General features: G+C 39.8%; 1 protein-coding gene across 1 annotated transcript in view; it reads right to left on the reverse strand.

The window, feature by feature from the left end:
• Positions 1-2,546: 2,546 nt before the first annotated feature.
• Positions 2,547-24,480, reverse strand: part of LOC118749836 — a 48,792-nt gene continuing 26,858 nt past the window's right edge. Inside the window, exons 3-4 of the mRNA XM_036484616.1 lie at positions 5,900-6,377; positions 2,547-2,557 (exon numbers count right to left, since the gene is read on the reverse strand). Of these exons, the coding sequence (XP_036340509.1) occupies positions 2,547-2,557; positions 5,900-6,377 (489 nt within the window). The remainder of the gene's footprint in view (positions 2,558-5,899; positions 6,378-24,480) is intronic.

The following is a 24,480-nucleotide window of genomic DNA, read 5'->3' on the forward strand; positions in this document are numbered from 1 at the left end:
AAGACTCGAAACTGGTGACTAGGAGGGCATTCATTCGACCAACCCTATACCTATACAGTTTTCTTTTTTTTTATACAAAATCTAAGAAAAAATACACCTGAAAAAGCATGTACTTATCTCCCAAAGCTGGCAAATGCAAATCAGGATTAAAATTTTAAAACCAATTAATAAAATTAAAGTAAAATATTAACATAGTTAACAAAAAAACACAAAATCTATAAAGAACCCTTTTATTTTTCAAAAAACCTGTGCGACAGTTATTATTTTACGCGCTGGACGTTGCTATTCATATTGTGGCAAACACTACTTAGTAAGCAAATATAAGTGTGATAGTGAAAAAGTGTAAGCATGGCCTTAGGGGCAGGGCGCTCGGGTATAAGAATCAGAAAAATATTTAATTAATTATAAGGCTTAAATTAAAACAAATGGCCATACATTCAGGAAGAGTCTGGAATTCTTTTGTAGTTTTTAGTTTTTTTGTTGGAGAAACTTTCGTATAAGGGCGGTCATTGAGAACCGAATTCTACGCAAAAATACTATGGACGCAAGTGGAAATTGTGACTTTTGGCAATTTTTCTAAGGGTTCCCTGGGGAACCATAGGGGCCCTAGGTGGTCGGGAGTAACATTTTTGTCAATAGCGGTTCATGCCCTCTCCAAAAAGGTCGGAAAAGGTGCCACGTCCACTCGCCCTTCGATCACCGAACCGTCCCTATTGGAAAACCAACCCATATAGTTATTTATTTTTCACATTTATTGTTGCTTTGAAAAAGATTTCTAAGATATCTTTGTTTGTTTGTACCTAATTAATGGTAATTTGTAACAAAAAATTTAAAAAAAAAAATTTTACTCCTTTTTTATGTCATGTACTGCTATCGAAAATATAAGTGTACTCCCGTCTCCGTTTCAAAATCTGGCAACCCTACTTACAATACAATGCAAAATTCTTATATATTCTTAAAAAATAGCATCAAATGTTAGCTACTCTAACAAAACTCGCTATAATACTTACTGCATGTATATATACACTTTCAAAAGTCGCTTTAATATTTATTGCACGTATTTATATAAGTTCAAAACACTCCACATTCTGATGAACTTAGAAAACTGCAAGAAAACGTGGTAGTTTCGGTGCCTAGTGGAAGACGTCTTAAAAAAAAAGCAGACCAACCTTCATGGAAGAGAGAACGCAAAAAGCTAAAAAAGGCTAGCTATATAAATGTTACTGTTTCAAAACTCGCTATATTAAATATTTATATATAAAATTTGGAAAAACTACCACACTTCGATTTTGTTTTGAATGTTATTAGGCTCTTATTTATCACAATTTTCAGATAATAAAAAGAAATATACAATTTGGATGTTACTTGTTGTTGTAGACGTTTTTTTTTAAATTTATGGCATTATAAAATCACACAACGCTGTTTGCAAGTGGACTATTCATATATGAGTAATTCAAAAAATTATTTAAAAATTTCAGTGCAATATACTTAAGAAACCAGTATGGGTATCAAATGAAAGGGAAGATTCTGTAGAGTTAAAACACATTACATTTTTGGTCCGTAAGGGACGGGTAGGTATTGAAAATACCCTTTTATAATTTTATCCTTGAATATCCTTGAAATTTTTCAATTCTAATTTAAAACAAAAATTATGTGTTAAGGACTAACTTTATTAGCTTAAATAATAAAATAGATTAAAGGGGCATTTTCAATTCCTATTCGTCCTTGTGAACCCAAAAAAAAATATTTCATTTGGTGCCCATACTTTTGTTTTACATTGCACTGATTTTTTTTAAATAAATTTTGGAATTAACCATATCTTTCACATTATAACGAGCTCTAAATGGCAAAATAACGTAAGCGACATTCTTTTCAAAATTTTCGTTTTGATGCCTAAATGCATCTAGATGCTTTAGGAATATTTCTGCATCAAAACGAAAATTTTGAAAAAATTTCGCCTACGTTATTTTGGCGGTTAGGGCTCGATAAAGCCTTTTTAAAAAAATCATGAGGTCAGAGAAATGTCCATTCATACATATGCAGTTACCCTGCAGCAAATTAAATTGGTTCAGAAGTTGCGCTGAGCTAGCCTGAGAAGGGACGGTACTGGTTCTTCATCTATTCCAACTTAATGCTTTCAACTGTCTTTTTTAACATGGCGATGTCCTACGAAGAGATAATTATCGCTCACTGCAGAACTCTTGAACTTGTTCTGTGCGACTTTGGCTTGGCTTCATATAACAACAGTTCCTAGATAGTTCATAAAGGGTCATCTCCGGGCTAGAAAAAATTTGGTTAGTTTTGAGCTGGTTCAATGAAGTAGCCTTGATAAAGCCTTTTCTTTAAATACTGTAATTAAATAAGCACGCATACAATTTTCTAAATAAAAAATACTTTATTTTATAATTAATTAGCTATTTGTTTTGCACTAATTTCCTTTTTGAGGCAAACTGCGCGTTAAAATTAAGAACATAAAGTGTCAGTTATTCCTTCATTTTCTCCGTTATTCTGAAAAATAATTTATATTTGTTACGTATGAGGGGTATTTATGTCATACCTATAATTAAAAATATAAACTAAGTCGTGTGAAAAAATTAGACAAACGGTGATATATTGAATGCTTATTTGTGATAACTCAGCGTTAAATTGTATCAAATGTATTGAAATATACATAGACTCTCCGGCATCTTATAAGAATATATAGAATTTTGAATATTTACAATGGTTTTTGTGCTAAATATTTTTGGTAAATTTTTTATTTGAGGATGGCTCATAAAGGTGTTCCTACACGATATGTATTTGCATCTGTAAATGTGACTTTTTCAATACATATGTAATTGCGTATGTCTGTCAAATTCAGAGTCTTTATTTAACTATTTAAAAATACGTTCTTTGAAAACAAAATAAACTAAACTAAGATGATTCTATCTGTGTGTAAGATTAGGTTAGGTTAGGTAAGGTGGCAGCCCCGTATAACCGGAGCTCACTTAGACAATGTAAGATTGTCCTTTGTGATACCACAATTTGGAAAGGCCCCCTAAACTTTATCGTTAAAACGCTCCGAGCCGATTATGTACGGCTGATCTCAATGCCCCAGAGCTCCTCGGGGCTGTTTAGAAAGTGAGAGCCAAAGTACTTCAACCTTAGCCTCGCAAACGCTGGGCACCTAAGAATGTAGAGTTGAGGTGATTCTACCTCGTCATCTTCCAGGCAACAGTGACACAAAGGGTGCGGCAGAATGTTCAGGCTTAGGCTTAGGCCAGCTCGTCAGCCATGCAGTTCACCCCAATGTCGCTGTGTCGCGGAACCCAAATAAGCCTAATGCGGAAGTACTCCGACGCGGCCGAAAGAGAGAGAAGACATTCTTTAACCAGGTTAGAGCGCACCTCTAACGAACTCAAAGCCCTGATAGCCGCCTGGCTATCAGAATATACGCTCACTTCCCTGACGGTTATAACGCTCCTTAGCAGTGAATCCACCGCCTCCTTGATAGCAGATACTTCCACCTGGAATACACTGCAGAAGTCCGGGAGCCTGAACATAGTGCTGATGGAAAACTCTCTACAGAAGACCCCTCCACCAACCCTGCCATCCAGTTTCGATGCATCCGTAAAGAAGTTCACCGCACCCCTCCTCCAGAAGTCCCGCCCGGCCCACTCATCCCTTGAGGGAAAGTGGACAGAGAAGAAGCTCCTAGGAGCCGTAACGGTGGTGCAGTAATCTGTGCGATCGGGGATGAAGTCGAAACCTCCTAGAGATCCAGATTGTGCAGTCCCTAAGTTGGTCAGCCAATCGGTTTCCCTGAGTCTAATAGCCGTTCGCGCCGCCACAACTCTGCCTGCAACGTCCACAGGCGCTACGTTTAGCATTGCGTTCAGTGCTAATGTGGGGGCGGTTCGCAGTGCCCCACTAATTCCAATTAAAGCAGCCCGTTGTACGCGCTCCAGCTGCCTAGCTAGTATAGCCTTTTCCAGTGAGTTCCACCAGACTAGGGCCCCATAGAACATAATTGGCTCGACTACGGTCTCGTATAGCCAATAGACAACTTTAGGGGAGATGCCCCATCTCTTACCAACAGCTCCCCTACTGCAATATAAGGCCACTGATGCCTTTCTTGCCCTTTCCTCGATGTTTGGTACCCACGACAACTTCCTGTCCAGGATCAAGCCCAAGTACTTGACCCTGTCAGACAGCTGTAAGCGCAGACCTCCAACCAAGGGAAGGGCAGCGGCGGGGATTTTATATTTTTGTGTGAATAAGACCAGCTCTGTCTTACTGGGGTTTACGGCAAGACCACTTTTGGCCGCCCAGTTAGTAATTATGTTGAGGTACCGTTGGGTCAGTTCATACAGAGTGGTCAGGTATTTACCTTTAACTAGGAGCGCCACATCGTCTGCATAGGCAATTACCCGACAGCCGTGTTTCTCCAGCTCCACTAGTAGCCCATTCACCACGACGACCCAGAGAAGGGGTGAGAGAACCCCTCCCTGCGGTGTGCCCCTGCTCACCATGCGAGACAAGCAGGCGCTGCCCCAGACGGCCAGTTCTGTCACGCAGCAAGCTTTCGATCAGCCTAATGAGACTGACCTCAAACCCAAGCTTATCTAGCGACTTAACTATTGCGTCCGGCAGGACATTATTAAGAGCCTTCTCGATATCGAGGAAGGCTCCTACGGCAAAGTCCTTGTGAGTGAAGGCTTCCTCTATACACCTCACAATTGTATACAGAGCAGTATCGACTGACCGTCCTTTACAGTAAGCATGCTGAGCTTTAGACAGGCGATCCCGAGGAATCATGCTCCTTATGTGCATATCAACCAGCCTTTCCAACGTCTTCAGCAGAAACGATGAAAGACTTATTGGCCTAAAGTCCTTGGGGGCGACATTAGAGCTCCTTTCGGCCATCGGGATGAACACCACCTTGACGACCCTCCAACCCCTGGGAATGTTACCCGTATCTAACGCAGCTCGCGTAGATTGGGGCCAACCAACGGCACGACACCTCCGCCGCCATTTGCAGCTGCGCAGGTATGATGCCATCAGGTCAGGGTTCGAACGAATTGATCGCCCACGCCAGGCGGCGCTCATCCAGAAGGTCAGAAACAGCAGCACAGTCTACACACTTTCCCTAAGGAGATCTTCTCAGGGGAGAGATCGGAAGGAAAGTGAGTGTCCAGAAGCAGCCTAAGCGACTCCTCCCCACTCATAGTCCAGTGACCTGCCTCATCCCTCAAGTAACCCAGCGGAGCAGGATTCCTAGCGAGAATACGCCTAAATCTCGAAGATTCATGACACCCTTCAACGTTTTCGCCGAAAGACCTCCATGAAACCTTTTTTGCCTTTCTTATTTCGGACTTGTAGATTCCTAGTCCAACCTTATAGAGTTTCCAATCAGAAGACAACTTACTCCTACGGGCCCTATTGAAAAGTCGTCTGCTCGACGCTCTTAACTCAGAGAGCTCCACAGTCCACCAAATGGGTTTCCCTCTACCTTTCTGAAATCTCAGCGGACATGCGCTTTCAAGAGCTTCCCTGCACGCGGAGCTGAAAACTTCAACAAGCTCCTCCAGCGAGTCTACCGACTGCACAGAATTCGGTTCTGGCGCATCAGGGAGCACTCCGCGAAGGTTCCTGTTATACATATCCCAGTTCATGCTCCTCAGGTTCCTGAAGGGCTTGCTATGTGGACGCGTTTCGTCCAAAGAGAATTGAATATACCTATGATCCGAAAAAGAGTGTTCGATCAGAACCCTCCAATCCGAGATCAGAGGTGCTGTCTCAGATGAAGCCAGTGTGAGGTCAAGAACCTCCTCCCTGGCAGCAGTTATAAACGTAGGGGAATTCCCCCTGTTACAGATATGTAAGTTCTCACTTAGAATAAACTCAAAAAGTGACTCACCTCGCAAGTTTGTATCCGAGCTGCCCCAAACTGAGTGCCTCGAGTTCGCATCGGACCCCAAGATCACGCCAGCTTTCCGTCGCTTGGCTTCTGATTGAGCGCTCCTCAGCAGCGTTGGAGGTGGCTCCACCTCGTCATCGTGTGGCATGTAGGCGGATATAAGCCAGAGTTCTCCAGCCTCTCGTTCCAGCCTAATTGTAACCACATCTTCATTGCTCAAATTATGCAAAATAAAAGCTTTTAGTTCACCTCTGATAAGCATACAGGCCCTAGTTCTACCTACGTTGTTCGCCGCTATCAGCTTGTAGTTCCTTTTTCTGATTCCAGAGATACCATTACTGCTCAGCCATGGCTCCTGTATTAGAACCACGTCAGCCCCACCTTGCTCAAGGTGGAGCAGAAGATTGGCGGATGCCGCCTTGGAATGTTGGAGATTAATCTGCAGAATCTTCATTCTCCATAATATCCTCCATGAGCGCTAGTTCCGCGCTCTCACCGCGGACATCGACCTCACCGAACAGCCTCTCGAGACTGAAGACGGACGCCCCGGCTGAGGAGCCACCCCCAATGCTCTCAGCATCCGATTGAGCCGAGTCTCCCAACTCCATGCTGGCGGAGTCAATGGCCTCACTTCCTCCCTCCGAAGTTGCTGCAGGCAGAAGGTCATCTGCTTTGGCTTTGGTCGGTAGAATCCGTAGAACCACCTTCTCGAAGCCATAGTATATGAACCCCTTTGTATCGCCGAGAGCACCGAGGGACTCTGCATTAAGCAGTATCAGCATTTGCCGATAAGGATGCCTTGCGAGAAATATGTATGTATGTTTGTAATGCTTGAAAATGCTTTCGGTGGCCTTTTGTATTGTAAGGAATTTAAAGCAGGAAATATGCTATTAAAAGACGTTTTTAATATTTTCATAAGGATATGGAAAGATTCGAATAACACAAAAGACATATGTGTATGTATCTGTGAGCATATCGCTCATTTACCTCAACACTGTCATAACTTAACAAACCTAAAATTCGAGAAAAACGGCTTTAAAGTTTTGGATTAATACATACTCCCATAGTAAAAAATTAATACATATTTTGTTCTAGTGAGCTACTGGTAAATGGTACAGCTAAGAAATTTTTACTCAAAATAGAAGAAGACTTAACGTTTATTCTTGCATACTATTTTTTCTTTGGCGTTATGACACTTACTTAGGTACATATATAAAATATTTTATATTTCCTACCGGGCTGTTTTCTTGCGCTTACCAACACAGCCACAGTTTTACTTTTGCCGACCCCTTAGGTTAGGTAAGGTTATCCTGGCTGCCCTCATCCGTACAGGAAAAGGGCACACTTAGGTCTCCATGGGCCCATTGTGATACCATATTTGAGACTCGTAGCGTCCCTCCTCCTACCTCAGAAATTGAACCAATTTGTAGCTCTGATGAAGCGCACAAAATTGTAGATACTGGCCGAGTCCAGTTCAGCCAGACACTCGAAAGAATAGCGAAGGAGCGAGCGTCAACGGGCCTTTGCCAAAGCGGGACAGTGGCACAGGTAATGTTCCACGTTCTCGATTTCCTCCTCATCGCGGCAGCTACGACAGTAATCGTTTGGTTACCAACCCATCCTGGCAGCGTGGGTTCCCATAAGGCAGTGCCCGGTGAGAACTCCAATAACATGGCGGAGCATTCGTCGCTCCAAACGCTTATCTAACCTAGGCCAGATGTGTCTCGCTATCCTTCACGTGGGCTCCGCGGACCATCTCATATTTGCCCGTTCGATAAAGTTATTCTGCAGCCAAAGTTTACAGGATGATAGCGGAATACCAGAATTACGAGTGGTACTGATCGCAGGAAGTAGGGTTCCTTTCCGAGCCAGCTCATCCGCAACACAGTTGCCCGGTATGTCCCTATGACCGGGTACCCATACAACTTGAGTAAAGTGACTCCTTGCAAGCTCATTTAGAGTACGTCTACATTCCATAACAATCTTCGATGTTGATTTGTTCCAATTAAGTGCTTTGATAGCTGCCTGGCTATCAGAAAAAATAGTTACTGCATGTAGATTAGTAGGAGAATCGATAAGCCATCTAGCAGCTTAGTAGATTGATAGTTCAGCCTGAAACACGCTACAGTAATCTGGCAGACGGAAACTGAGGGTTAGTGAGAGTTCTTGCGAATATATCCCACTTCCTACCTTCAAATCTAGCTTGGAGCCATCGGTTTAGATGGCTGCTGAGTCAGAGTAAGAGATCAGGATTGAATCCTTCTCCCACTCACCCCTTGAGGGGATCCTTGTTTGGAAGTGATTCTTTAGTCTAGTAGGCGGGACTGTGTAGTCAAGGCGCCAGAAGTTTCCTGGAAGACCTTCCAAAATTCTATAGTGTCCAAATCTTGTATCACTCCACTTGATCAGCGCGTTTAATCTAACCCCATTACAACTTGCCTGCAGTTTGCCATATAGGTCCACAGGTAGAAAATGGAGCAAAGTCTCTAAAGCTTTAGTCGGCGTTGAGGGAAAGGCACCTTTGTTAGTCTGCTTTTGATTGTAAGTTTGTCCACGGATGGACACCAGAACATGATACCATAGAATAGAATTGGACGCACCACTACTGTGTACATCCAGTTCACAATGTGCGGCTTCTAGCCCCACTTTTTTCCTATTGCTGATTTACAGGCATACAGGGCAGTTATAGCCTTCTTGCAACGCTCTTCAACATTGCGCCGCCAAGTTAGCTTTCTGTCCAATACAACGCCCAGGTACCTAACTTCCTCCGAGAGGGCCAGCGTAACACCGGTCAAGGAAGGAAGTTGCATCTGGACGGTTTTAATTTTCTTTGTGAAAAGGACCATGACTGTTTTCCCTGGATTGATACCAAGGCCAGATTCCTTGGACCAGGTCACAAAGAACTTGGGGGTGCTTATCTACCGCCGTCAGGGCCAGATCATCAGCGTAGGCAACTACCTGACAGCCTGTGCTCTGTAGCTGCGACAGCAGAGTATTCACCGTTAGATTCCACAGGAGTGGACAGAACCTTGGAATGAACACAACCTTCGCCAGTGTTCATCTCTTGGGTATGAAGCTAAGTCTGAGACAAGCCTTATAGATTGAGACAAGCATCGGACATAGAATGTCAGACGTTGCTCGAAGTTCGGCAGGGAAGATGCCGTCCATGCCTGCAGATTTGTAGGGCTGGAAGGACGTTATGGCCCAATCTACCCTTTCTACATCAACAAAATCTATGTATTCTAGGGAGCGTCCAGAAATGGTGCGAGCAACGCCAGGCTCCTCAGTACACCCTGGAAGGTGGGGGCTCATTAGAACCTCAAGCATCTCCTCTTGGGATGAAGTCCAGTCGCCATTCGCCTTCTGAATAAACATTGGGTTCGTCAGATTTTTGGCAAGCACTTATCGCAAGCGATTACCCTCCGATTGTTTCTCTATGCTAACACAATAATCCTTCCAGGAGTCCCTGTTGGCTTTCCTGGTGGCATTCTTAAATTTCTTCAGGGCTGCTTTCTAAGCAGACCAAGAACCATTAGCTTTGCAGCGTTGAAGAGCTTCCTGCTTTCCTTCCTTAAAGAGGCAATTTCTTTGGTCCACCAGTGTGGCTTCTTCTTTCCTCTCGGAAGTACAATTGGCAGGACGTATTACAGGCATTAGTGACGCAATCTACGGCTTCTTAAATTTGTTCCGATGAGCTTAACTCACCGAGAGAAGCAAGGTTTGCGAATGTAGGCTCCGCTTCATCAGATGGTAACAGTAAGCCGAGCCTACTGAGAGAAGCGTCGTTGAGCAGAGACTAGGGTTGCGAGACGTACTGCTTTTGGGAGTAAACGTACTCCTTTTTTTGTAATGTACTCCCATGTACTCCAAAAAAAATATCTACAAATGTACTCCTTTTTCCAGCTATTAATATTTTATCATATATCGGGCGTAAAATAATAACTGTTGCACAGGTTTTATTGAAAATTAAAAGGGGAGTTTATAGATTTTGCGAAAAAGTAGTTTATTGTTAATCATCCACAGATTTTACTTAAATTTTATTAATAAGTTTTTAAATTTTAACCTTCATTTGCGTTTACCAGCGGTAAACACTTTGAGAGAAAAGCTCAAGCGGCACGCAAGTCTTCGTCGGTTACTTTATTACATATCGTCACTAGACACGAATAAAGGCAAAAAATGACGGCGAAAAAAGACGCATAAAAAAACTTCAGCGTCAAAGACTCTTAACATACTTCGCCGAAGTTTTTCATAAGCATCTTTTTCGCAAAATTTTTTTACGCGCCTTTTTTCGCCGTCAAAACACTAGCGCGCCTTATTCGTGTGTAGTGACGATATCTTCTGTAACCATAGGCTAATTTCCTCCATTTGGCTCCTTTATACTCCGTCTTTTGTCCAACATAAGGCCTCATGCTCAGCAATCGAAAAGACTGGGAACTGGTGACTAGGAGGCCATTCATTCGACCAACCCTATACCTATACAGTTTTCTTTTTTTTTATACAAAATCTAAGAAAAAATACACCTGAAAAAGCATGTACTTATCTCCCAAAGCTGGCAAATGGAAATAAGGATTAAATTTTAAAAACTAATTAATAAAATTAAAAAAAACTATTTATAAAGTTAGCAAAAAATACTTTTTTTCGCAAAATCTTTAAAGGACTCTTTTATTTTTCGAAAAACCTTTGCGACAGTTATTAGTTTACGCCCTGTACTTTGCCATTCATATTGTGGCAAACACTACTTAGTAAGTAAAGTTAAGTGTGATAGTGAAAAGGTGTAAGCATGGTCGTAGGCAGGTAGGTGCAGGGCGCTCGGGTATAAAAATCAGACAAATTTTAAATTATAAAATAAAAAAATTGCCATACATTCAGGAATAGCCTGGAATTCTTTTGTAGAATTTAGTTATTTATTTTTAACATTTATTGTTGCTTTGAAAAAGATTTCTATGATATCCGTGTTTGTTTGTACCTAAATAATGGTAATTTGTAACAATAAATTGCACACAAAAATTGTATTCCTTTTTTAAGTTCTGTACTGCTTTTTTTTCTACCGAAAATAGAAATGTACTCCTTTCTCCGTTTCAGAATCTGGCAACCCTAGCAGAGACTCCGATAGTACCCTCCTAAACACGGTCCAGTCGGTACGTCTCTTGTTTCAATACAGAATCGGAGCCGGAGATTCCAAAGAGATTTCGAATGATAGGTACATATCGTTTCATTTCTGCCTTAACGTCGTATCTGCAATAGAGGTAATTTAGAGAGAGTAAGAAAAAATGCTTAGTTTCTTCCCCTAAGATACTATATACGCATTTTTTACTTAATATTTCTGGTTCCACTAGCAGTAGTGAGAACCCTCATTAAATCTTTGTTCTATTTTCAAATAGTGTGACGCTTAAACAGCTGTTATAAGTGGTAAAATTAGTTTTCCCAAAAATTGTTGATACATGGTTAAGGCAGAAACGGGACGATATGATCAGAGAATGAATGGCCGTTTAGTACATGCCATTCCCTAATGCTCTCCAAGAAAAAGTTAGACGTTAAGGTAATATCTAGTACCTCCTCCCTGTTTGAGGTAACAAAGGTGGGTCTACTACCAATATTACAAATAGCTAGATCATAAGATAGTATGAAGTCAAGTAGTAACTCACCTCTTGGGTTGATGTCGGTAGAACCCCATAACGAGTGGTGCGCGTTTGCATCGGCTCCTACCACGACGGGAAACTTCCTTAAATTGGCCTTTTTTACCACGTCCAGTAACCGAACAGGGGGGCAGTCCTGGCGATCGTGAGCCATATAGGTTGAGACCAGCCAGAGTTTGGTGGATTTGCCCTCCACATTGATGCTCACCGTGTCTTCATCGCTAAAATGAGTGAGTAAATTATAAGAAATAGTTTTCTTGGTTAAGCCCTGTATGCAGCTCTCAAGAAAACGGTCAAGAAAAAATTGCCATTATTTCGCGTGTGTGTCCAAGGAATTTTGACATTTTTGATACCTCACAGCCTGTTGCCTCACTCTTTCCTCAAGAAATAATGGAACGGGCATATATTTCTGTTGCAAACCTGGGTTGCCTTGTGCTCTTTTTTTCACAAAAAACTTTAGAAAACCGTAGTAGAAAGTGTAGTAAATTTCTTAAGAACTGCGTACTGCCTTAAGGAAATTTGACTCAAGAAAATTTCTTAGCGATTTCTTGTCCGTCATTTTATATGGAGTTTTTGCTTTTCTTGAGAGCTGCATACAGGCCTTTAATATACATGCTCTGATCTTAGCTGCCACTGCCGACACAATGGTAAGCATCAGAGTTAAGTCCGCAGACCCTGTTTTTTACAACCCAGGGCTCTTGGACAAAAACTACCTACTCCCCTTTATCACTAAGGTGCGGGAGCAGAGCTGCGGAGGCTGCTTTGGAGTGGTGAAGGTTAATTTTTAGGACCTTCATCCACAGCCTTTAAGGAGTTGTCGCCATCCATAGCTCCTGGTGCGGTCCCTTTGGGCACCTCTACAACAGTATCATTGGCGTCCTCCGTTTCCGATGCCAAAAACAGGTTCTCGAAATCCCTCGTCCATTGGCCGAAATCAGACCCGCCTCCAGAAGCGGATTGCGTATCGCTTTCCGATTCTGATGCCGAGTCTGATTCCTCCGCGAGATAAGTGACCACGGGACCCTCCTCGACTACTTGGCTAGGGGCATGACCGCTCGAGGCGTTTCTGCCCTACTCAAAATAAGGCCTTTTTCAGGTGGCAGATTAGCGGGTTCACTCGCGGTGCTTCCCGGCTCAGGAATTTTACCCTCATTCCCTTTCTGGGTTTTGAGAGTGATGGAGTAAAAGCCGTAGCTGATGACTCCATTACAGTCAGCGAGGATTGGGAGAGATTCCTCGTTAATTACCACGGTAATATAACGTGGCTGTTCGCTAAATTCACTGACCTTCACTACTCTCCAATCAAGGGCTGGTAGTGAGTGCATCGTTGGAGATCTGGATAATCTCCAGAATCTCCTGCGGATTAGCGGGTTCCTCGGGGACCCATGCCCTGGCTCGCGGCATGCAAGGGATTTCATCCCTATGCACTGCCACTAAGTCGTAGGAGCCAACCGCAGCGGTGCAACCAGCGATGCCCATTGGCAAGTCTGCACCCGCTTGGAGGATATATCTAGGAGAATTTTTGCCAACCTTGCCGACCCCTTATATGAATTCAAATTTCTAACTGTGTTGGAAATTTAGTAGAATTCCAGATGTTGTTAAAAAAAAACTTCAATATTTTCAAACCGGAGTTATAAGTATGCATTCCTATAGCCCATTAAATTTTAGTATAATTTATCGCGCTGATATTATGCAGGCTTTTGAAGGTATTCTTCTATTTAAATATTTTCTTTTAAGATGCAATGTTACAATTTACTACACTAAAATTTGGCTACAAAACTGAATGCTCGAACTATTTATAAAAGAAACTCTGATTAAAAAGTTTGAAATTTGAAGACAGTTTTAGAGTTCTATCAAGTTTGCAGCACAGTTAGGAATCTGAATTTAAATGGTTTATGGAATATGAGGCATACTTAACGAAAAATATTTAAAATGAAAAACAAAAATTAAAAATTAAAGAAAGAAAAATTAAAAAAATTACTGCATAACTACACACTTTTGTTTATCTTTTTTTAAATCTGATTAAAAGGTCGAAAATTTTGATGAAAAATCGTTAAATTTACCTTTATTTTGTATAAAGTTTGAAGACACGGTTTATATGATTTTGTTTTTAACGTGATCAGTTCTTTTTATAAAATAAAAACAAACAAAATTTTAACTCCCAATATATTGTGAATATTTAATAAAAATGGTGTACGCAGACTTTTGTTGTTAAGTGTAGCTTAACTAAATTTTATGGTTTTATTTAACATTCAGTTTAATACGTACGTATTAGGGATGTTAATTTTTTCGATTTTTACGATCCCGGGATTTTCGGGATCCGTTGGTACAATCCCGAGATCCCGGGATCAGTCCCGGGTTTAAATATTTATTACTTTTCAATGACTTAACATGGAAAAATTGCATCAATATGGTTTGAGAAGCTCTCCTACCATATAACAAATAATAAGTAAATGGGTTTGTAACGTACTTTTAATTTTAAGTTGAAAATGTTTTTAATAAGTAACAAAACGAAAGACAGTAATTAAATGTATATGCATTTAATAATACTTTAGTGTGTACATATCTGATAAAGTAATTTAAATTATGTCGAAAAAAGCTCGATGCAAAAAAAATTAAATAAAAAAATTTATTTTCTGGTTCAAAGAAGTTCATAATACTGGTGGCAGAATTACAAGAAGCGCCTTAATTCGACCAGTTTTGTCTATATTCCGTTTGTTTATCAAAAATTCGAATTTTTTTATAAAAGTCTACCTTATATTACACATAATTAACTGCATATAAATGGGCGTTTCTCTGACCTCATACTTTTTTTTTAAAAGACTTTATCGAGCCCTAACCACCAAAATATCGCAAGCGAAATTTTTTTCAAAATTTTCCTTTTGATGCAAAAATATTCCTGGAGCTTCTAGATGTATTTCTGCATCAAAACGGAAATTGTGAAAAAATGTCACTTACGTTATTTTGGCGGTTAGGGCTCGTTATAATTGAAAAGATATGGTTAATTCCAAAATTTATTTAGAAAAATTCGGTGCAATGTAAAACAAAAGTATGGGTATCAAATGAAATAATTTTTTTGGGCTCACAAGGACGAATAGGAATTGGAAATGGCCCTTTAGTCTATTTTATTTTTTTAAGCTAATAAAGTTAGTCCTTAACACATAATTTTTTCAAAAATAAGAATTGAAAAATGTCAAGGATATTCAATGATAAAATTATAAAAGGTTATTTTCAATACCTACCCGTCCCTTACGGAAAAATGTAATGTGTTTTATTTCTACAGAATCTTCTCCTTCATTTGATACCCATACTGGTTTTTTAAGTATATTGCACTAAAATTTCTAAATCATTTTTTGAATTACTGATATCTTTCAAATTTCAAAGTTCTTTTAAAAAATCCTGACGTCAGGGAGAAAAATTAAGAACGCAAATTTATTATATTTGGCCCTTGGTTTGGCAAATGTGTTGATTTTTTTTAAGTGCAAAATTGCCTGCCGCAAGGTGTTATATATATATTGAGCTACATATTTATAAAAAATTTTTAAATAATTAATAAACAAAAGAAATATAGCCAAAACTGTTCAACATAAAGCGTTTCCATTATTGCCACCAGTGTAAATTAAAAATCCTGAAAATCCCGGGATTCTAGGCAAATAATCCCGGTATTTTCGAATCTCAAAAAAGACCGGGATTAAGATTTCCTAGTACGTATATATGTATAAAAATTATATTAATGTTACCAATATCGACTTTTTTGTAAATATTTTAGCAGTTGTCCCATAAAGTACAGAATTACATATTAAATAAACGAAAATAGTTTGCTATTAGTTTTAGGGTCTAAGAAAATTGAAAAAATACAGTATAGTACATTTGTGCATCTTTTGTCAGCTTTCGCATGACCAGGATGAGTATCATTGATGACAGCGCAACTAGCAACATAAGAGTTTCAACCGTCCAGTTTTGGATCCCTTTTGCAGTAGTTCAGAGACAGTTCTGAAATTTGTTGGGTGGAACTAGCGCTTTGCCAGACTGTCTCTAAATTTTGCTGCAGGGTTACGAAAGGAAAGGAAGGAAGGAAAGGATGTTTATAAATAAACATGTACACAATAGGAATGTTAATCCCGGGATCCCGGCCTTTTTAAGGTCCCAAAAATCCCGGGATTCGTAGTTTGCACTGATGGAAATAATAGAAACTCCTTTTCTTGACCAGTATTGGCTATATTTCTTTTTTTATTTAATAATTAATATTTCTTTATAAATATCTACCTCATTATACATATAACAACGCGCGATAGTAAATTTTAAACACAGATATCAATATATTCGCGAAACCATGGGCCAAATATAGTAAAAATGCGTTTTTAGTTTTTCACTCTGACGTCAGAAATTCAAAAAAGGTTTAAAAAATTCAGAGAAATGTGCTTAGAGAAGACGTATGGGTATCAAATTAAAGTCGAAATCCTGTAGAAATTAAACCGATTCAAGTTTTTGGTGCAGAAGGACTGGATAGTAATTAAAATGTTCTTTTAAAATTATATCCTTGAAATTTCGCAATATTTGTTTTTGAAAAAATTATATGTCAAGGACTTCTATAAACTCTAACTATATCTATAACTCTAACTTTATCAGATTAAAAATTATATATTCGTCCTTGTGAATCCAAAAAATTTTAATTTTTTTAAATTCAAAAGAAATTTCCCCTTCCATTGAATTTTTTAAATAATTTTTGGAATTAATCATATATTTGAAATTACAAAGTCGTTTAAAATAAATACTGACGTCAGATAGAAAAAATAAAAACACCACTTTAAATAAAAAGTGGGGTTCAAACCAGGGTTGTTGCGAATATTCGCATTCGCATTCGCAACCGCGGAGCTACCGCATTAATTCTAACATTCGCAATCGCTTTCGCATTCGCAATAAATTAATGCGGAGCTTTTGCGAATGCGAATGTTGTGCAAGTACACCGACAAAACGTGTATATGGCAAACAAAGTGACAAATTGTAGCCAGTATTTTTGCCTGTGGTCGTGGGAGTATTTATGTAACAAAACTGGTCAAGTGTCATATTTATAAACTTTGATAAAAATGTCTTTAAACATATTATTTCTTAAGCTATATAACCGAGCTATGAATGGGCAGTCATACAAGTTCCAACTTCTACTTTACCTTTGACATACGTCAAAGAGAACATAGTCTTTTTGACAATTTTTTTTGTTTTCTCTTCTTTAAATGCCTGCATCGGTTTCTTTCTTTATTATGATTTTTTGGACCAATCTTAAAAAACTACTATTTAGACACAAAAGAAGAAAGTGTGCACTGTAATTTTTAACAAAATTTTTGGGATTTGCTTTTGATGATACATATATTTGTTTCAATAATTCAAATGGGGCTCTTTGGGGAATGTATTTTTAGCAAAAATTTAAAAAACAGTAACTTTGTTTACTTGCCGGGCAATATTTTTTCGTTATATACAATGGATCCTTGGCTAAAATCTTCTGTGGTAAAACTGTCCCTTCTTTGCTAGTTAAAGTTAAAGAGTAAGCTCCTTCAATTGGGATTTCCAGCAGAAATGATCAACGTCTCGCTATAAAGAGAACCGATGCTCAAATAGTTAAAAAACTATAGCTCTGACCTTTAATAAGATAAGAATTACGTAACTATGTGAGATTCAAATGCTTATAAAAAACGGGGTACTTTTTTTTTAAAATAACAGTATTCTGATCCGATTCGGCTGACAGCCACGACTTTGAAAACAGAATTTTGTTCAAAATTTTCATTCCTGGAAAATAATAATTTATTTTCCATATCCACCTATTTAGCTCGCTATAGGCACAAATTGTTCAAACCAGTCGCAGAAGAAAGTATTAAAAATGAATTACAAGAACTAAAAGCGAAAAACGCTAATGAAGTTACAGATTCCCCAAATTCTGAAACAGCCATAGGAATGAGAATGAAGAATTATTTTTAAAAAGCTTTAGAAAAACCTAACATCTGGTTTGGCTTGTACGCTGCTTAAACAACGATCTCGCCATTATGCTAGATTCTAATTGTTTCTTAAAAATACTTGACATCCGCATTCGCATCCGCATCCGCGGATGTTAGCTGTTAGATATTCGCATCCGCATTCGCATAAGCGGATGTCTAAAATTCCAAATTAGACACATCCCTGGTTCAACCCCATTTATTTATTATTTATTTTATGGTAGGAGAGCTTCTCAAACAATATAGAAGCAATTTTTTCGATTTAAGTTGGTGAAAAGTAATAAATATCTGAATCCCGGGGCTAATCCCGGGATCCCGGGATTGTGAAAACAACGAAATCCCGGGATCGGAAAAAGCTGAAAAATTGACATCCCTAGTACACAACATATACACAAAAACGGCACGTACACAAAACATTCACAAAAACGGTACTAGACTGTCTCGTTTGGATTTCGGAATGCTAACACATTGAGAGGTTAGCTTACTGTCAATATAGAAGTATTACATATATGGCAACTTCAAAACAATTTAACCTTAATAACTACAACATTCTGTGTTTTTGCATGCTACACACACAAAATTTGAATTTTTTGCCTTTCTATAATTTACCAGTATTTTGGAAAAACTAAGAAGTGGTATTGGCGTTAAAGTGATGTGTGATGAGTTTAAAATAAAGAAATCAACTGTTACCAGAATTTGTCAATATGATAGCAAAAGTAAGGATAAAAAAATATAAAAAAATATAGAAGAAAATCACTCCATTAAAAGCAGTACACTTTGGCGGCATTCCTCGACATAGAGGAGGCCTCCAATAACATAACAGTCGAAGCAATTGTTCGATCTCTTGCGAAGGTGGGAATATCTGACGACATATTGGATCGAACAAATGCTCAGAAACAGAATAATAATTTCAACCATTGGTTCAGTAATCCTATCCCGTTATGCAAATAGAGGCACTCCCCAAAGGGGAGTTCTGTCTCCGCTACTACGGCTGGTGGTACTGAACGACATTCTACTGGATCTCAACAAAGGTGGAGTGAAAGTAGTAGCATATGCAGATGATGTAGTGGTAGCAGTATCAGGTCTCTTCTCCTCAACGACTAGTGAAATCCTAGAGGGAGCTTTGCTCCGGCTAAACACCTGGGCTACAAAAAGTGGACTGGGTGCCAACCCTAGCAAGGCGGAACTGATGCTGTTCACCAATAAAACAAAAATACCACAATTCAGGCTTCCCTCCCTTAATCGAACGTCTCTCGCATTGTCCTCCGAGGCTAAATACTTGGGTGTCGTATTAGATACCAAGCTGAGCTGGAAGACAAATATAGAGAGGCGGGTTGAGAGAGCCTACACAGCTTATTATATATGTAAAAGAATATTCAGTAGGAACTGGGGGTTGAAGCCAAAGCTTGTCCTCTGGATGTACACGGCTTTCATACGACCAATACTAATGTATGCGCCGTATGGCATCAACTACCCATAGAACTCCGTATCCGCGAAACTGCTGCGTCTGCGGCAGTCAGACTAAAAGAGTCAGGCTGCTGGAGGGCGCTGCAGCACGGCCATAGTGATATTCTTGACAAGCTTATCGAATCAGGGAAACAATCAGATTATATACATCCTACGACAGATTTCAGGAAAAGCTTTCGGGTGAAGTTTCTTTCAAGACGGGATTGGAGTAGAGTAAGGATAGTCGAGGAGAATTCCACTGAAATCTATACTGACGGGTCCAAAATGGACTGCGGTGTGAGTGCGGGGGTGTTCTCTGAAACACTGAATGTCCCTATATTTGAGACTTGACAAGCTTATGGAATCAGGGAAACAATCAGAATATATACCTCCTACGACAGATTTCAAGAAAAGCTTTCAGGTGAAGTTTCCTTCAAGACGGGATTGGAGTAGAGGCAGGATAGTCGAGGAGAATTCCACTGAAATCTATACTGACGGGTTCAAAATGGACTGCGGTGTGAGTGCGGGGGTGTTCTCTGAAACGCTGAATGTCTCTCTCTCGTTTCGACTACCTGACTTTGCTAGTATCTTCCAAGCGGAAGTACTGGGCATCGAAAGGTCCTGTAAAGCACTAGATAGGAACTGCGTAGGTGTACGAAAAGCATAAATTTTGTTCAGATAGCCAAGCGGCACTTCTGGCACTTGCCTCACCGGTAACAAAATCCAAAACAGTCAGAGATTGCAAATGTGCGTTAAGCTCGGCGGCCGAGTTAATAGACATCACTCTCATCTGGGTTTCCGGCCATAGGAACATACACGGAAATGAGAGGGCTGACGAGTTGGCTAAGACCGGAGCATCTTTGGATGAATCCGAAGCAGAAACTATAAATTGTCCACTCGGACTCATCAAAAGGGAACTGCATCTGCAATTCACACGTATGGCTGATACACGTTGGAACAACCTTCAAACCTGCAAAACTGCGAGGCACATATGGCCGCACTATGACAAGCCAAAGGAAGAACAACTTCTGAAGAGGTCAAGGAAAGACATAGTCAAACTACAGTGAACATGCAGCTAGAATGGGCCTTCCGTATAACCCTCGGTGCCGTAGCTGTAATCTTTTGGGAAGTAAGGAAACGGTCCTTCACTATCTTTGCGAATGCCCAGCATTGGCACAAATAAGGCAGATCACACAAATATTGAGGAAATTTCCAAATTCACCATTACTAACCTAAATAGGTTCATCGGAAAATCCAAATGGTTTGACGAACCCAACGAATCAGGAAAGCAGATAAAATCAGGGGTCCCAGAGAAAGCGTAGCAAAATGGTGCTTTCAGCACTAATTGGGTCCTGGGAACATACACAGGCGACGCTTCTACCAACCAACCAACCAACACAACATATACACAAAAGCGGCACGCAGGTATACAATAAATTCACAAAAACCGTACTAGACTGTCTCGTTTGGATTTCGGAATGCTAACACATTGAGAAGTTAGCTTACTGCCAATATAGAAGTATTACATATATGGCAACTTCAAAACAATTTAACCTTAATACCTTAAACATTCTTTGTTTTTGCATGCTACACACACAAAATTTGAATTTTTTGCTTTTCAATGAGTTACCAGTATTCTAGAAAAACTAAGAAGTGGTATTGGCGTTAAAGTGATGTGTGATGAGTTTAAAATAAACAAATCAACTGTTACCAGAATTTGTCAATATGATAGCAAAAGTAAGGATACAAAAATATAGAAGCCGGACTTAAGAAACGGCAAATTTTAAAACAGTGCGAGTTCCCAAAATGGATCTACACAAATGGTTTTGTTCTAAAAGAAATCTTCGTATCTGTCCAATTTGTGAAAGCGAAAGTCCGCAAGTTACATAAAAATAAGCAACTGAATCTTTTGCCAGACAAGATATACGTTGCTGATGGGTCTAGACTCTAGACCATTCCTCGCTTGAGCAAATGAATCTGGGACACATAAAGTATTTCTTCTTCGTCTTATTTGGCGCTATAACCGCCTACGCAATCTTGGCCAATCTCTTCTCCTATTTGGAAATCCTAAGTGAAGCCAAATCCTTTTCCACTTGACCCTTCCATCGCAGTGCGCCTTCCTCTTCCACTATCGCGACCCGCGTTGAATACCTTCAGAACTGGCGTATTTCTGTCCATTCGTACGACATGACCAAGTCAGCGTAGCCGTCGTATTTCGATTCGCTGCACTATGTCCATGTCATTGTAAAGCTCATACAGCCCACGTTTCATCGTCTGCGGTACTTGCCGTAGCCAATGCATAAAGGCCCATAAATCTTTCGCAGAATTTTTCTCTCGAAAACTCCAAAAGCCGCTTCATCAGATATTTTCATTGCCCATGCGTCCGCGCCATAAACCAGCACAGGCATTATGAGTAACGAATAGAGTAAGAGTTTTGTACGGCCAGAGGATTTTACTTCTCAGTTGCCTACTCATTCCGAAATAGTTGGCATGAGTAAAGGATGTTCTCCATTTTCTCGAAATTATAACTATCAACAGGGACGTGGGTGCTAAGGCGCGAAGGCACTGACTGTTTGTGTGATAAGAGGAGATATTTTGTCCTCGTTCCCCACCAGACGCATATGCTTTGTTTCTTTAAAAATGTCGATGTCGTCGGCATATGCCAGCAATTGTACGCTCTTCTAAAGTTTTGTGTCTGAACGGTTCAGTTCTGCGACTCTTATTATCTTCTCCAACATCAGATTAAATAAATCACACGAAAGGGAGTCAACTTGACTGAAACCTCAACTGGTGTCAAACGGCTCGGAGAAGTCCTCCTCAATTCTGACGGAGCTGGTGGTATTGCTCAACGTAATTTTACAGAGCCGTATTAGTTTCGCGGGGTTGCGAAATTCAAACATCACGAAATAAAGACAACTCGACAAATAGATGGTGAGTGTCGATCCCTTTCTCGCATGTCTTTTCCAAGTTTTGGCGTATTGCGAATACGAGAACTATGGTGGATTTGGCAGATCTAAAGCCACACTGGTAAGGCGCAATTAGTTCGTTGAAGGAGGGCTTCAGTCTTTCACAGAACACGCTCGATGAAAAAATGGCACGCTTGGCGGGGTCGCCTATCTTGTAGACTAAGCAGAGCGCACTTGAATTCCAGTCGTCTGGCATGCGCCTTATTAGCTCCTTGCCATAATAATTAATAGCTCGGCTGACATTACGTCAGCTCCAGCAGCTTTGTTATTCTTCATCAGCATAATCGCTATTCGCACCTCGAGCGAGAGAGCCGAGTGGCGAATCAATTGGCCATCCATTTTAATTGCAGCTTTTCGACTTTAAGCTTTCCCTGAGTTGTTGGGCGCACATTTTTTCTTCACCGAGGCGGGTGCGTATCTTGGCTGAATCAAGATAGCAATGTTTAGCCCTCTGAGTGTACGTATCTACAGCTAAAACACTGGAAGTGTGCCTTTCGCCTATCACAACATGCTCGATTTGATTTTTCGTTTTCGATTCGGAGACAGCCATGTACCTCGATGGATATTTTTATGCTAGAACCCAGTACTACATACTACCAAGTTTCGGGCCCGGCGAAGTCGATCGGCCTTACCCCGTTATCGGGCGTTTCGGCATGGAGGCTGCTTTTTCCGACGGTGGCGCCAAAGATTTATTTATTTATGAGTCATATGAAACAAATAATTTCTTACTGACTACAGAAAGGAATTGCTTAAGTACTAGTTAAAGGAGTTTGTTAAAATAATTATACAGTAGGCTCCGGACAGATCCAGGGACAAAGACGGGTCCAAGTTAGGAATATTATTTAATTCAGACAGAGCTCTTGGCATGGGAGAAAATTTAAGGTAATCAAACTTAGTAAACTCAGTGTAAAACAGAGGGACGTGTCGGAGATCCCGCGCAGGAATAAAGAAGTTCAATTTCTCCAGTAGGGCAGGGCAGTCAACTGTATAATTTAGCAGTTTCAATACAAAGTTGCAGGAGAGAAAGGAAGATCTGGACTGTAAAGTTTTCAGAGATAAAAGTTGACAACGGGATTTCTAGGGAGGTAAAGGATCAGTAAAGTTTAAAGAATGGAGTGCAAACTTAATACATTTTTTTGGATTGGCTCTATACGGTTAATATGAGTGACGTGATACGGTCTCCAAATGAACGCTGCGTAATCAATCCTAGATCTTACTGATGTAGTATATAGCATCTTGAGCGTGTATGGATCCGAGAAAGCTGAACAGGTACGTCTTACAAAAGCTAACATAGCGTACGATTTCGAAACAACATAGTTGACGTGGGTGGTAAATCGAAGTTTGGAATCAAAATATACACCCAGATCTTTGAAGTCTGTAACATGATCGAGGGTTGAGCCAGAAGTTTTATAACTAGTTAGTAACGGGCTATATTTTCTAGTGAATGTGGAATGAAAACACTTTTCTACATTCAGAAACAGCCGATTCCGGGTGCACCACGAGTAAAGCTTATCAGGCTTAAGTTGTAATGCGAATGAGTAATGCAAGTTTCTAATCGTAGAGTAGATTTTAAGGTCGTCGGCGTACAAAAGTAATTTTGAAGTTTGGAAGCAGGAGCTGACATCATTATTAAATAAATGATCATCACCAGAGTGTCCAGATTGTTAGAAAAAAGCGCAATTTCTGAAAAAAAATCGCCAAAAATCGCAAATTTTTTTTTTTTTAATTCATGAAATCGATTTAACAGATATTTTATTTTAAAAATGAGATATCGTTATAATATAGTTTTTAAAACCAAAAACGAATATAATACCTTCAGAGGGTAATAATAAATAACACAAATCACTTATATAATAGTGATGCACAAACAATTTTCTTTAAAAATACGCATGCTTTTTAAAAATATTTGTTAAACACATTTTGCAATAGGACTGCGCAATTATTACATTTATTATAACTCATATTAATTGATTAATCGCACAATCCGCTCGGCGCTAAAAATTAAATAAAAACCTTTTAATAAGGCGAGATCAGCTATTTTCACAATTTCTTCAAAAGCACCTATAGTGTCTGAATGATTTACAATTCTGTTGTTGTTATATATTGAGCTATTCAATCTATAACATAACATACTCTTTGATATTGGAAACGTTTTGCAGCAGAAACTATTAGCCTTCATAAAACACTTTATTCGAACTATTGAATTAGGCTTTCCAATCTCATCCTATTTCGACAGCTGAGTCGAAGATCGACCTATCTTGGCAGCCAGTTCAAAAACGCCCTATCTCAAAAACTGTTCAAGAACGCCCTATTTCAGAATTTTATTTAAAAATATTATATCTCAGAATTTGGTTGAAGAGCGCCCTATCTCACTTCAAAATGTATTAAAAAATGTGCTGATATAGGGCGTTTTTGAATCGGCAGCTGAGATAGGGTGTTTTTGAAACGAATTCTGAAATAGGGCGTTCTTGAAAAGTTTTTTGAGATAGAGCGTATTCGAGCTGGCTGCCGAGATAGGTCGATCTTCCACTCAGCAGTCGATTTTTTGT

This window comes from Rhagoletis pomonella, unplaced genomic scaffold (assembly GCF_013731165.1).
Source record: "Rhagoletis pomonella isolate Grant_MI unplaced genomic scaffold, Rhpom_1.0 Rhpom_scaffold_00064, whole genome shotgun sequence".
Lineage (NCBI taxonomy): Eukaryota > Metazoa > Arthropoda > Insecta > Diptera > Tephritidae > Rhagoletis > Rhagoletis pomonella.